This window comes from Vicia villosa, linkage group LG1 (assembly GCF_029867415.1).
Source record: "Vicia villosa cultivar HV-30 ecotype Madison, WI linkage group LG1, Vvil1.0, whole genome shotgun sequence".
NCBI lineage: Eukaryota > Viridiplantae > Streptophyta > Magnoliopsida > Fabales > Fabaceae > Vicia > Vicia villosa.
Window position 1 is genome coordinate 116,269,879 of NC_081180.1, and position 16,148 is coordinate 116,286,026.

The following is a 16,148-nucleotide window of genomic DNA, read 5'->3' on the forward strand; positions in this document are numbered from 1 at the left end:
TGGGTGGGGACACGAGAGTTGTTCGGTGGATGGACGCTTTTATGATCTCATCGAATCAATCTTCTCTTTCCACTCATGTGTGTACAATGCAAATGTTTATTATCGCAAATGGAAAATGCTTATTAGTAAGAAAATATGAAAGCAAGAAAGGTAAGAATTAAATCTCAATCACTCATTACTACCACTACCCCATGATCTCTATTAAAAAATAAATTAAATTTAAAATTAATTTAAAATTATCCTCTAAAACAATGACAAGTGTTCATTCTTGCATTTCTTATTCAAATCATTCTTACTATATAGTATTACTCTATCGCAAATATGTATCCAACTAACAAAAATTTTTGGGTGCGTGTGTGTGGTCTAACGGTAAAATGTTTGGGTTTTGATAGTGTGCTATTTTTAAGGTCTCAGGTTTGAAATCCACTAAATACAAATTGCTTATAACAACAATCTTCATATTCACCCTATTAATCCTTTTTGTATTAAAGGAGGTATGCTTTCATTTTTTTTTAAAGAATTTCGCTCCATCTTAAATGATTAATAAACAAACTTACGAATTGGAGTGCTAATTTTATCGAAGTTGTGAGCATCATCACCAACATTAAAACTCGCTTCTCCAATTCTCATTCCTCAGCAGAACAATGACGCAGTACGTGAAAATTGAAATTTAATTTCTTACTAAGTCTCACTTTCACACCTTTCCATTTCAGATCTCCATGTATTTGATAGTTATGCCAAATGGATGTGATTCTAGAGATTCTTAAACTAATCTGCATCTTAGTACTCCTTATCAATCTCGATGGGAAAGATCTATTCGATCGAACCAATCCTCTCCCTTAAGCTTCGAGAGTCAATGCATTTGCTAACAGATGACAGATAGATGGAAGATCGGTGTTATAGTTTTTGGAAGAAGAAAAAGCATACGGATTTCATAATGTATATCTTCATTTGATCATCACCGCCTTCATAACTAATCATTTGATTTTTAGAGTTTTTGTGAACGATGTAAGCTCATGAAAGCTGATCTATTTGGAAATCCTCGTTAAAACTAGAATGGGACCACGAAATCTGGAACCTTGCAAAGATTAAGGCCTACTTACTTTTAACGACTCCTTCACTCATCCTTGTAGACAGATCCATCTGCATGTCACCTTAGGGGGAGGGAAAAAGTGTAACACCCTAAACCCCAAACAATGTGATCGTAGTCTTGGCTTCCATGAATTTTTTGTGAGGAAATAATTTGTTTAGGGACTTTTTCTCTAACATGTTCCAAATTGTCATCGTCGACGTGGGTTGATCTAGATACCACTCATTTGCTTTTTCAATCCCAAAATGTGGAAACAATCGTAGGAATACAACTTCTTTCTCATTCTCTAGAGTTCCTAGCGTACTAGAAATTTCATAGAATTTTGTGAGGTTCATGTATGAGTTTTTATGGTCTAAATTTGCAAAAATATTAGCATACAAAATTTGTAATAATCTTATTTTTATTTCACTTTTTCGGACATTCATTTTCCTTCTAATGCGATGACCTAGACGTCTAGGACTATGCTGACACGGTGTATCACCATTGTTGTTTCCATTGTTTTTGGTGTTGTTGTCAAATTCATCCATTGTTCTTTGGTATGTTAAGACAAAAGACTATTCTAGATTCATCCCTTTGGCTCTTTGTTTCTTTTTTCCTATTTTTACTAAGGTTTTTGCGTGTAATTCTTTCAATTTTAGGATAGAATAATAATTGTTCTGCAGAAATCTTACCTCACATAAACTAGTACAACAAGATAGATTCTAAAGGTTAATGGGTTAGTATTTATAAACAAAATATACAGCTATTAACAAATACACACACACACACACACATATATATATATATATAATTATTAAAATAATAAAAATTATGTTAAATCTTTAAAACTAGTACCAGTCCCCGACACATAGTCATTTTATTGTATTAGCAGCAAAAGTATGTTTTATAATTATCTATCCACAGAGACAAGTGATTTTAAAGATCATTCAACAACTTTTAAGATTTTAAGTAGAGAAAAGGAATGTGTATTTATGAGAATTGGATCGAACTCTAGTGTGTCGAAGGGTAGCTTCTGGTTTGACAGAGATTGTGTTGAAGACCTACATACTGTAGTCGAAGTGTGTTCAAGTATGTGGGTGTTGAAATGCTAGGGTGGTATTTGTGAAAAAGCCCATTAGTTTAGTATGTTAGGTTTATTTAATTAAATTATTGCGGAATTTAATTTTTTTTTTTTTTGCTTTATACCACCGGTTTAGTCCGGTTCGGGGGCGAGTTCTGGCATCAAGTGGTTCCATCCCCCTCCCGATCGCAGTTGCGGAGGATCGAACCGTGGTTCTCCCTACCAAGTCTAGTGCCAATCACCACTGGACCAACTAACGATTGGTTGCGGAATTTAATTATTGAATGTGTCAAAGTTGAGAATTTGTGGCTTATTACTAAGAAGTATTATTTAAATTGATGGATTGATGAAGTTGTAGATAATAATATTATAAATAATATTATTTAATTATATGAGAGTAATTAAGTGGACTTAGTTGGTCGTGTCGGAAAAAGTAAAAGTGGGAGTATGCAAATATTAGGCCCAATAAGAATATTATTATTATTATTTTGATTAAGTTGAATAAAAAGAAATATTAGGTTTTGGTTGTCAGTAAACAAAGGAAAGGTTTTGAAGGAAGAAAAATAAGGATTGGGAGGAGAAAAAGAGATCGTGGAAAAGTTGTTCCGAAGAAAAAGAGCAAAGAGACAAAGAACAAAGATTTGACCGGTGGAATAGAGCGATCTTCAATCCAAGGTAAGGGTGGGGTTCTTGCTCTATAATCGGGTATATGATGAATAGTATGTGGGATTGGATTGTTGAAATTATTGTCGTCTGTGTTTGTGTTGTTGTTGTGGTGCGGTAAAATTGATATGGAAAATTGATCCTGTTAATGTTAATTTAATTGGTAAATTTGGTGAGTAATAGGCTATTAAATTAGTATTATAATTGAGAAATATTTTGGGGATATATGGTAGATAATTAAAGATATTTGACCTTTTTGAAATAGTTTTATTATTACTTGAGTCAGGCTATTAACCAATTAAGTTCATAAGAATTTTCAGTATGTAGAGTAAATTAATAGTTGAATATATGTTTGATGAATTAATTATATTATGTTGAAAAGTTATTATTATAATTTGGTGATGAGTGTATTATAATATTTTGAAAAGTTGTTATTAATAATTGTTGATGAGTTCCAGCTATATTATATTGAAAAATTGTTATTATAATTTGTTGATGAGTATTATTATAATATGTTGAAAAGTTGTTATTATACATTAAAGATGAGTTGCTGCTATATTATGTTGAAAAGTTGTTATTATAATTTGTTGATGAGTGTTATTATAATATGTTGAAAAGTTATTATTATAATTTGTTGATGAGTTGCTGCTATATTATGTTGAAAAGTTGTTATTATAATTATTGATGAGTTGCTATTATAATATGTTGAAAAGTTGTTATTACAATTTGTTGTTAAATTGCCCTTATAATATGTTGAAAAGTTATTATTATAATTTTTTGATGAGTAAGCCGTTAAATATATTTCGGTAAATGATTAGGATGTTTGTTGTTGATTAATATTGTTGTAATAAGTGGTTGTTGATGTATGTTGTTGTTGACATGTTGATATAAGTTGTAGGTCTTTGGCCAACGTTGAAATGTGATGAGTGCCTTTATCTATTGGCACAACGTTGAAGAAGTTGTTGAGTTGTTACTACGTTATTGATATTGATGTAGAAATTGTTGTGGATTTGAGTTGATGTGTATTTAGTTTTGTAGATGATTTTCCTTGTAGATGCATTCATAGCATGTCATTATTATTGTTGTGAAAAATGATGTCAGGAACAAACTATAATAGGGAATTAGGGAAGATAAGAAGAACAAAGATTGGTTATAACTGCTATTCTTTTACTTTCTCTTAAAACAAGATTACAAGATTACAAGAATAACAAATAACCTCTCTCACCCCAAATTAGGATTTGCAGCTTAGCAATGATGAGAGACTAGTATGCTATTTATAATAAAACCTAACATACTAACTAATGGGCTTTTTCCACAAGGCCCATTACACAAGCCAACTTAATAAACAAGCTAACTTAACAAATTAGGGTTTAAACACTAAAACCTAATTTAACCTGCTAACAACCCTAGCATCTTCGACACAAGCATGTGAGCAACCTTCGACTTCATGCTTAATCCTGTCAAACCAAGAAGCTACCGTTCGACCATACTAGAGTTCGATCCAATATCTCACAAATCTCCACCTTGGATCTAACTCTACAACATCAAGGGAACAAACTAACTTTCTTCATGCAGCTTTATCAACTGCATACAATGGAAAAACTTGCAACTCGGCAATGTCTTCTCCGCTGCCGTTAATGCAGCATTCATGGCTGCCTCTCCCTTCAACGCTTCCAAACAACCCTGCTGAACCAGTAGGGCTTTCATCATCAAGCGCCACAGACCGAAATCATTCACTCCGGTGAACTTTTCAATCTCATACTTTGTTGACGACATCTTCTCCACGCTCACCGCACCAATTTGTTGTGAAAAATGATGTCAGGAACAAACTATAATAGGGAATTAGGGAAGATAAGAAGAACAAAGATTGGTTATAACTGCTATTCTTTTACTTTCTCTTAAAACAAGATTACAAGATTACAAGAATAACAAATAACCTCTCTCACCCCAAATTAGGATTTGCAGCTTAGCAATGATGAGAGACTAGTATGCTATTTATAATAAAACCTAACATACTAACTAATGGGCTTTTTCCACAAGGCCCATTACACAAGCCAACTTAATAAACAAGCTAACTTAACAAATTAGGGTTTAAACACTAAAACCTAATTTAACCTGCTAACAACCCTAGCATCTTCGACACAAGCATGTGAGCAACCTTCGACTTCATGCTTAATCCTGTCAAACCAAGAAGCTACCGTTCGACCATACTAGAGTTCGATCCAATATCTCACAATTATGTTGGCCTGAAATTATGGCACCCATGTTGGCTTGAAATTATGGCACCCACGTTGGTCTGGATTGGCAAATTAGCGACGAAGGCTTATTATGCCTTGACCTCTATTAATTGGCAAGATTTTCACGTTGGGAGTTCTGCTTCAATGGTACCACATGCATAAGCATTGCATAAAGTCACATGGTTGAATTGTGTTATTTTAATGAGTTGTTGTTATATTTGGTTGATATTTTTGAGTTGAAAAGTGTTGCCCTAAAATGTTGTGAGGCGTGGTTTTATGCCTTGATGAGTTGCCTTTCCTTGTGTTGTATTTGAATTGATGTGTATATATTTTGGTGAGTTGTTATTATAACATGTTGATGATTATGTGGTTAAATGTGTTGCTCTGAAATGTTTGTGAGACATGATTTTATATAATTCGATCTAATATATTATTTATCATCAACCTGTTTATATGGTTTGAGAATCCCACCCCTTCTGTTGTAATGTTGCCCTATGTTGGTAACGCGCAAGTGAATCAAGAATAAAGACTTAGTTGCTGTTAGTCTAAGTCGGTTCAGTTGCTCTGATACGTACCACTTGGGGGATACTTAGTTGTTTATGTTGCTCGTTCCTTGTTGACTTGTTTATGATAATTAAAGATTGAAATTAATAAGTACAATGATGTTTAAGTTGTTGTTATTAAACGAAGATCAATATGTTGTATATGGTGAATATCTTGAGTTCTGATGCTTAATTAATAAAAGTTGTTATGTGATCCTCCAAAATAAATTGTTATGTATCTGATTGTTGTCGTGTTATGTTGAAATGTGACATCTCATGTTTGTTGGAAAATTTTTAAAACTTTAATTTTATTATAAATGTCGGATAGAAAATGGGGTGTTACATTAGTGGTATCAGAGCAGGTCGGTCCATTCGGCCAAGTTGTCTAATGTTGTTTATCCCTTAGTGCGCGACAAGTGTTGGAACACTGTCGGTACTTGTTTGTTTTGTTTACAGGAGTTGTTGAAGATAAGTGGGGTTGAAGCTTTGCTTCTCGGATATGTTTCAGATGCAAGTTTGCGAAGAGAATTGTTGTCTTGGTGTTTCGGAAATTGGATTTCGGCGAAAGGATGCATCTCTCGAGTTATACGGAATTTGAGAGCATGGCATATGTTAAGAGTTGTTTGGAATATGTTTAAGTAGAAGAAAAATGAGTTTCAGAGTGAAATTTCTGTAAGCGAATCGCAGGAAAATTTTGAATTATTGTGGAACTTCAAAAATTCATAACTTGAGTTCCGGACGTCGGATTTGAGTCTCGTTTGAAGCGTTGGAAAGCTAACAAGATGAAATTTATTTTAAAAATTGTCTCAGCAGCTGTAGCAGACTTACTTGTCACAGGATGATGTTGGGAGAAGGTGCAGTTTGTTGTTAAGTTTGTCTTTGGAATTAAACTTGTTTTTTTTTTGAAAGCATATGTTTTAAGTTAGAAAATTATTGGATGATGATGTTGTAGGTGACTTGAGTACAAGTTCTAAAAGAGTGCTATTATAGTTGGTAACGATGGTTTATACTCCATTATGGTTGTTGGTTGTCTATTGACAAATTGAGGAACTGATCACCCTTAATCTCTTGTGGATAGTAGACGAGATCGCGTTAGATGTTATAAATTTGTCTTGCTATCTTAATGTTGTATAAAGGAAATGATGTTATATCGCAAAGGTGTTGAACAATAGCATGTGTGAATTGGATATTAAATTATATTGAGCTATTATTATGTCAGTAAATTTGTGGTTGAAGTGTTGGTAAGTGCGAATTTTGAGGATCAGAAAGTTGGATACGAGGTTCGCGTTAAGGATGGTAGTATCGAACAGATTTTCGATGACGAAAATATTCTAAGTGGGGGAGAGTTGTAACGCCCCGATAATTTAATTAATTATTTAATTAAATTATTGCGGAATTTAATTATTGAATGTGTCAAAGTTGAGAATTTTTGGCTTATTACTAAGAAGTATTATTTAAATTGATGGATTGATGAAGTTGTAGATAATAATATTATAAATAATATTATTTAATTATATGAGAGTAATTAAATGGACTTAGTTGGTCGTGTCAGAAAAAGTAAAAGTGGGAGTATGCAAATATTAGGCCCAATAAGAATATTATTATTATTAGTGAAATGCTATTGGTACACTAATTTATACATCTACACCGTAATTTATTCAAAAAATGTATACTTATCAATTTTTTACTAATTTTTAATTCCACTTTGATAGTTGTGCAACACTAAATTTGTTGAATACATACGGTGTAGATTTATTTGGTGTAAGAAACTAGTGTACAAATAACATACCTGTTATTATTATTATTATTATTTGGATTAAGTTGAATAAAAAGAAATATTAGGTTTTGGTTATCAGTAAACAAAGGAAAGGTTTTGAAGGAAGAAAAATAAGGATTGGGGGGAGAAAAAGAGATCGTGGAAAAGTTGTTGCGAAGAAAAAGAGCAAAGAGACAAAGAACAAAGATTCGACCGGTGGAATAGAGCGATCTTCAATCCAAGGTAAGGGTGGGGTTCTTGCTCTATAATCGGGTATATGATGAATAGTATGTGGGATTGGGTTGTTGAAATTATTGCCGTATGTGTTTGTGTTGTTGTTGTGATGCGGTAAAATTGATATGGAAAATTGATCCTGTTAATGTTAATTTAATTGGTAAATTTGGTGAGTAATAGGCAATTAAATTAGTAGTATCTTTAAGAAATATTTTGGGGATATATGGCAGATAATTAAAGGTATTTGACCTTTTTGAAATGATTTTATTATTACTTGAGTCAGACTATTAACCAATTAAGTTCATAAGAATTGTCAGTAGAGTAAATTAATAGTTGAATATATGTTTGATGAATTAGTTATATTATGTTGAAAAGTTGTTATTATAATTTGTTGATGAGTATATTATAATATTTTGAAAAGTTGTTATTAATAATTGTTGATGAGTTGCAACTATATTATGTTGAAAAGTTGTTATTATAATTTGTTGATGAGTATTATTATAATATGTTGAAAAGTTGTTATTATAATTTGTTGATGAGTATTATTATAATATGTTGAAAAGTTGTTATTATACATTGTTGATGAGTTGGTGCTATATTATGTTGAAAAATTGTTATTATAATTTGTTGATGAGTGTTATTATAATGTTGAAAAGTTGTTATTATAATTTGTTGATGAGTTGGTGCTATATTATGTTGAAAAGTTGTTATTATAATTGTTGATGAGTTGTTGTTATAATATGTTGAAAAATTGTTTTTACAATTTGTTGATAAATTGCCATTATAATATGTTGAAAAGTTATTATTATAATTTTTTGATGAGTAAGTCATTAAATATATTTCGGTAAATGATTAGGTTGTTTGTTGTTGGTTAATATTGTTGTAATACGTGGTTGTTGATGTATGTTGTTGTTGACATGTTGATATAAGTTGTAGGCCTTTGGCCAACGTTGAAATGTGATGAGTGCCTTTATTTATTGGCACAACGTTGAAGAAGTTGTTGAGTTGTTACTACGTTATTTGCCTTCCTTTTTCTTTTCCCAGCAAGCTGCCAAGATGGTTATGGGAATCATCGAGCGATTCTCTCCTCGAGCGGCCTTTTGCTTGGCATGGATAACCTTCTTCTATTCGATAGTCAGTGGCGCCATACGTCCTACAAACAAAAAGAAAATTATTATCCCAATACAATATGTATGTTGTAAATTCCTGAATAATGTAAGACTTACAGAAGTAGTCACTAATCACTTTGTCGTCGTTATCACTCTTGTCAAACTCCACCACCTCCCTAAAACTCACTATACGAAACTCGTCCAAGGTATCAAGGACCTTTTTTTTCTGTTTCAATGAGAAACTCATAATTGAACCCACTTATTGACACATGATCCTAGGTCCAGTAAAATGAAAATTAGATTTTATCTCTCTCTCTCTCTCTCTCTCTTCAAACATCATAATAAACTCGTTATCTCTCCCCTCACTCTCACTAACATATCCTTCTAATTTTTATAATCGCTCAAATAGGGGATTAAGAGGAGCCTCTTGAGAAGGGCTCCAACTGTGATTCATCCACCTTTGCTAGAAGTCTTGGTGCTTTAGAAGGAGAAGTAGAGACTCACATGAGAAGAGGCCTCCAAATTCCTATACAAGATCTCGAACACCTTGATGAAGGCCCATCCATTAGGAGATATTTGAGAAGGGACATTGATGGTTTTAAGCACCTCATACTCAAACATTGTGAATAGAATTAGCACCAATAAATCCTAGATTACAGAAAAGGTACATGTAAAAGAAGTCTCCCTCTGAATCTTTAGAGAACGCCATAAAAGCCCTTTCATCTTTAGAGCGAAACTCCAAGATGACATCCTCCTCATCCCTTGAGCCAGACAAAATCAAGCCCTTGCGGAAGGAGTCCACATCCCCTTGCTTGATATACACTATCGCATAATAATCGACCCGCGGTCGTTTGGAAGAGTTGGACGCCATCAACGATTTTGATTTTCATAGGAAAGAAGAGGGAAAAATGAGTCACTGTCACTACTAGATTCTGAGGTATTTTCGTAACTTCCAAAAAGCTTGTAAGCAACAGTACCATTGGGCCGCCTAGCATTTTTCATACAATATTTCCCACATCTTTGTGAGCTCCCTACTAGTGGAAGGTTCAACTATGTTGCAACGCTTGTCTAAATCCCTAATAATTGCCATTTCCAGAAAAAGAAAAGGATAAGGAAAAAGGGAAAAACTTAATACCCAAGCTTACAAGGAGGAAGGATGGAGACACGGTCAAGCTTGGGAATAATTTTGAGGAAATGCTCAGTCGTACTTGAGAGAAGCAAATGAGTGTGGAAATAGTGCAAGGAAGAAGGTATAACCCTATTGCTATAAAGGAATCTGCTTAGGTCACATAGGCTATCATTGCCCTACCATAGGTGTGCGCCAACAATTGGAGAGAGAAAGCATCTACGTTTGGATATGTTCGCATGCATATTATCGTTGATTCATAGTGACCGGGCCTTCGCGAGAAATAAGCTAATGTGCAGAAGCATTAAATGTTACACGTGCTTCTCAAGCAACACTTGAAGGACTCGTCTCTAACAATTTTTGAAAGATTCATTATTAGAGATACAACTAAGACTGATTCTCTTTCAAAGTTAATCACGTAGACAACACGTGACATGCACAATATTCCTAAGAAGTCAATCAAACGCAACTAAAGGGGAGGAAATTGCTCCCCCTTTAGTGGAGGAAGAACTGATCTTCCCCTACTTCCACAACTTCGTATGGAAAGTAAGAGAAACTATTTCTTCCTCTGCACTATCCAGTCCAAGAGACCCCCTTTATATTCCTGCCTAAGGTTTGGAATATTCATTAATTAATTATGCAAATCTGACATACAATGCTTCTTGCAACCATATACGCAGCATCTTGCAACCATAACGCAACAGACTCTCCTCTATTATTGTATTTCACAAGTATTTGCAAGTATCTTCCTCTCAAAGTTCTTTTCTAGTTCCAACCAAGAACCATTTCCTAAACTAAGCAAAAATCAAATTACCAACACTACTTATGTTCAAATATTCACACATTTATTTGATTATTCAACAATACATAAATATTTCTATTCCATAAATATCCAACCTGTTTCAACAATTTCTTTTCAGAGTTTAATGCATTAAAAATCAATGAAAATAAAGAAAACATAACGACAGCTACACCATCTTTCATACTTTCCCCTTCCCTTATCCATAAATAAAAATCGAGGTCCACTAGATATGATGTTACACACAATAGGGACCCGCACATCCAACATATCATAACAATAGCAATCTTATTCACCATTACAATTATCGATGCACTTTGAATTTGCAGGGGGTGCTGCCCAATTCACAACCCTGAATTCATGATATGGGGGTGCTGCTCAATTCTTAGCCAACCATGGAATTGATGTTGGTGTGATCAATTTGAAAATTTAAACCCCTTTTATCCTTGGTGAGTTGAAACTAAACTGGCGGGGTGTGTGAATGATCCAGACTGGTTTTCTTTCTTTTTGACTGTTTGGTTTGATGCAATACAAGACTGGTAGAGGAATAGTATTGCCAAGCCACGGATTTCAGGTACATAATAGCAGACATATACATATGCAATCTGTTAAATGCGCTAGATCTAACGAGGAAAATTTGGGTAATTAATTATACATCCAAACGCGAAAACTTTGCTAATTATATATCAAATAAAATTATCCTGCAATCACATATCTCCGCAGCGCAGCTATCAACCGGGACAATTCATGCATAACTTTACAAGATGCATTTTTTGGTTATGATTTTTAGGACCTACCTAGCACTATGAAACATGGGGTATGTCTCTCATCCATCCTTATAAATCTAAACTAAGCTCTACCTAATAAACAAACCTAATATGCAGATCACAACATGACTTAATCCAATCATATCACATAATAAACAATTGCAATTTAAATTGTTGCTTGATGAATAAATTCACCTTAAATTGATCTGTGTTCTAGAAACATCACATGAAAAGTTAGATAGAAAATTTATTGCTGAGGACAAGCTATCTGTCCGCCAACAAAAAATCACCCGAAAGGCCGAAACTACACATTCCATCCCACATTAACATTTGGTTTATAAAGTGCCACGAATATACTTTCATAAACAAACACACATAACGTGTTAATTTAAGCCGTTTCATGATAATAACATCACCAATCATTGACATTTTCTAATATCATACTTTCTTTATGACCCAAAAAGACAGAAAATTAAAAAAATTATACTCAAGACAAAAAGACAATAGAATAATGCCAGAAACCCTAGTTTGGATTCAAAGGTTGCAAATCATCAAATAAACATGATTCACATTAGGGGAAACAAAATAGACCCTCATAAAATTCACCTAATATTATTCGATTTCAATTTTTAAAAAAACATACCACAAAAAAAGATAGATCTAAAATCTTCAACAGAAAAGTTCAATAATTGTATCATGCAATACAACTACAATTTTAAAAAAAAAAAAAAAAAAAAAGCCTAAATCGAAGAAACGTCACCGTTTAAACGAAGCTTAGTATTGCAATCGAATCCACATCCACACTGAGGGCATTCAAGGAAATTCTCCGCCCCAAAACTAGCCGAAGTAATACCCACAGAAAAATCAATATCACCACCATTCCGAGAAACCTCAACAATACTCAACCACAAAATCACAATCTTGACGGAAATACCCTTGAGTTTATAAAGCCTATTATTCGAAATCACACCCGAGATAGTAGACTTGTAACTAAGCGTGTAACTTTCGATAGTGAAACTGCATGTTTTCTCGAAATACACTGAAAATTGACCTGTTTCTCTGTTCAAGGTGTACCCAATCGCGCCTTTTGGAAGAAGACCCATTGGGAAACCGTATTCCTCGAGAAGATCGTAAGCTGTTAGCTTGTTCGGTTGAATCAATGCATGCGATGATGATGATGATGATGATGACGATAACAATGATGATGACGACAACGATGATGATGATGAGGATGATGATAGTGTTAGAGAGATTAAGAGAATCAGAATCAATTTAATTGAATCCATAGTAGCGAAATCAATAGTTGATTTTGATTTTTGCTTTTGATTTGTAAATTGGTTAAAAGGGAACTTTAGAAGAGTTCAATTTTGGGTTGTTTTTGTTTTTGTTGTTTGAAGATGCGGTGGATATCAAGGTCGGAACAAGATTCTTCTTATGTTATGCTTTGTTTGTTAGGTTAGGAAAAGTTTAAAATAAATTAAAATTATATAAAATTAAATATTGCGATTATTTTTAGGTTGTTTGTTGCAAGGTTATAAATATTATTATTAGTTTTTTTTTAATATTTTTGAAATAATAATTGTGATAGTTGATAAAAAACAGCCTGTCCATATATTTGTTTTTTATATGACAATGGTTATTTGATATATTTAATTTATTATGTTGAATTCTATGTTGACTATAAGTTTATTTTGACTTATCAATATGTAATTAGTAATTACTAATTAGTTCTGGTGGTAAAAGTTTCAAGTAAAATCATATGAACTTGATTTCTAACTTTTGTGTAGGTTGAATTTGATTGGGAGAAGAATTCTAATTGGTGATAAAATTATTTTTAATTAAATTATAATGAATAGATTATCATGATTTTTTTATTTGAATATATTATATTAAAATCTTACAATAATAAAATAAAACGTGTCCATCAAATTAGATTGGAAAAGAGTTGTGAACACATAATGTCGACTGAACTGTCCTGGTCGATTAAGATGCGCTGCCATTTGAGCCCTTACGAGTAGAAGTATGCTTGAGTTAGGGGAGCCGCCAGGAGTTCCTCCCTGTAGAACCAATCGAGACAGAGCTTCCCCGATAGGTGTCGAGAGTGGAACTTTTGTTGGAGCCTTCAGTGATCAGCTCCTCGAACTTTCTCTTTACTGATCCCACTGTCATTTTGCTGCTCCCGCTGCCCAATAAGACTAAGGCAGAGGGGAAGTTCTCCCAAGGGTCGTGCGCGGCTAGGTACGTGGGGAATGCTGCTTCATCGGGGACGTAGAAGTCCTCTAGTCTCGTGACGCTCAGAGCCACGAGCATGTATGTATCCTCCAAGCATCGTCTTTCTTCTTGATATATTGCTTGAGGTGACCATCTCTGATCATGATCTCAATGGCATACTTCAGGTGGATGCAGTCTTTTATCGTGCACACATGGCTTTTGTGGAACCAGAAGTATTTGGATTTGTCCGCGTTGGGCTTGGCGGGTGTTTGTCGAGGAAGAACTGGTCTGCTGGAAATCTGTGTCGGTGCATTCAGACAAAATCTTCTCTCTGAAGGCGACCAGGGGTGTGTAATCGTGAAAGCGATCGCCTGGCCCCTTGTAGTCTTGGGAGTCATGAGACCTGTCTTCTTTTTCTTGTCTCCTCCTTGACGAGATATCGAGGGGTCTTCAGATCCGGAGGACTTTGCTCCCTCTTGGTGCCTGGAGTCCCAGGCAGAGTTGGGCGCATCCTTCTCCCTGTATTGAATGTAAGCCTGGGCCTTGAGGAGGAGGAGGGCTTCCAGGGTGATGGGGGTCTCGATGCCCATAACTTTGGCGAAATCGGTGCGAGGACGCAGGCCACGTTCGAGGAGGTACTTTTTCATGTTGTCGGTCATTCTGACCTGGACAAGTTCTTTATTGAACCTCTCGATGTACGCTTGGAGAGATTCATCCTTCCCTTGTATGATTGCTTCAGCGATGCCTCTGACTTTGGCTGGCGACGAGAGGCAGTGAAATTTTTGGTGAAGGTTCTCCCTAACTGTCTCCAAGATGTGATGGACCCGTCGGGAGGCTCTTGTACCAGGCCATCTCCCCCTTCCATAGAGTGGTGGGGAATAGCTTGTACTTGGTTGTGCCTCTGACGCCGCGATAGTCGAGGAGAGCGTCAATGTTTTCAATATGCTTGTTAGGGTCGGTGGTACAGTCGTAGGTGCCCAAAGGTGGTGGCTTCTCCAGACCTTTAGGTATATGGGTATCCATTATGTCGTAGGACAATGGGCCTCGGGGCTTGTCGTCGTTGTTGGAACTGGGAGAACGGGCAGGAGACATGTGGTGTCATCGATCTCGATGGGGAGATAGGCTTCTTTATCGGCCCTTGGGAGGTGTCCGCCGATCTCCTGCTCGAGGATTTTCTTTACTTTTCTTGACTACAGGAGAGAGTTGTCTCTGATGGGGAGAGTAGCGGTTACGGTTCTTGGCTGTTGAGGAATCTAAATATCCCCGAGTTTAACGGCACTCCCTGGGTTGTAGAGAGGGACTTCAGGACTGTCTATGATGTCTCCGCTGGGGACATGTTGACGAACGTGCTCCTTCTAACGCCATGATCCTCTAATTTTGCAGGAGAATTAGGGAGTTTGTCTTGTTGAACGATTCGACCAGGGCGGCCAGTAAGGGATCGTCGTTATTCGGTATGAAGAGTTGCAGAGAAGTTCCAGGTAAGTCCTCCGAAGTTTTCTTGATCTTGGTGGTGTCTCCGATCTGGACGCCAAGGTCCTGGGCATCATCCGAGGAGGGAGACGCGGTGGCACCGTCCATTTTCCGAGGGATAGCATCCTCAAGAAAAGGGTTAGCGGGTCTGAGACTAGATTTGCGCTCGGGAGAGATAATTGTAGCGAGAACATTGTGGTCGTCGTCGTGACTGGCAATAATGTGAATCTTGGAAGTTGTTTTGGTTTCTTGTTACTGAAGGAGAAAAAATGGGGAGAATAGAGGGTTCCTCCAGACGGCGCCACTAATCCGGAGGGTGATCAGAACTTGGAAGTGGGCTGGTGGAATATTTGAGAGAAGAAAGGAGAATGAAGTCTCAATAAACAATATATTTAGAGATTCAACATCAAGAATAAATCTTGAAGAGTCAACATCTAGTAGAACCTTCGAAGAATCTTCTTCCAATGAGGAAGATGAAGTTTGTTTGAAAACATCTCACAAAAAAGATGACCATGAGGTAACAAAGTTATCATACAATCAGATGTTTAAATTAAATGTTAAGTTAATCAAAGAAAATGATAGGAATAAGAAACATAACCTAGATCTTAAAGATTATCTTGATTTTCTAGAAAAGTGTAATAAAACGCTCAAGCATGAAATATCCAATATTAGAAACCTAGTTGGAACATGTGAGACTCGTGTCTCGATGAAAAAGGAAGTAAAATATTTGCATGAAAACCTAAGTAAATTCACTAAGAGGGAAGAAAATCTTGACTTGATTTTATCAAGTCAAAGGTCTTCCTTAAATAAAATTGTATTAGGGTTTAAAATAGGTCCAACACATAGTAAAGTGTTTAATAGAAAGAAACTGAATTAAACCGTCTATAAATGTTCTTATTATGATAAACTTGACCACTTAGAGCCATTTTGTTTTAATAAATTGAGAATATCTAAAGGTGGTAACTATAGACCACTTAGAACCACTAGCACACCATAACCCAAAAAAATTTAGGTGCCAAAGGTAAAACCTGGTGTGCTTTGCAACTTTAATGAAAACTTAGTGCATATCAAATTAATCTCTACA

General features: G+C 35.3%; 1 protein-coding gene across 1 annotated transcript; it reads right to left on the minus strand.

Annotated features, from left to right (window-relative positions):
• Positions 1-11,984: 11,984 nt before the first annotated feature.
• LOC131643941 (uncharacterized) lies at positions 11,985-12,835 on the minus strand. The gene has a single exon (XM_058914313.1). The coding sequence runs from the start codon at positions 12,667-12,669 to the stop codon at positions 12,124-12,126; it is 546 nt and encodes a 181-aa protein (XP_058770296.1). The 5' UTR covers positions 12,670-12,835; the 3' UTR covers positions 11,985-12,123.
• Between the last annotated feature and the right edge of the window lie 3,313 nt (positions 12,836-16,148).

Excerpts from the sequence above, each read along its gene's own strand:
- LOC131643941 (XM_058914313.1), bottom strand. The coding sequence starts at position 12,669 with ATGGATTCAATTAAATTGATTCTGATTCTCTTAATCTCTCTAACACTA.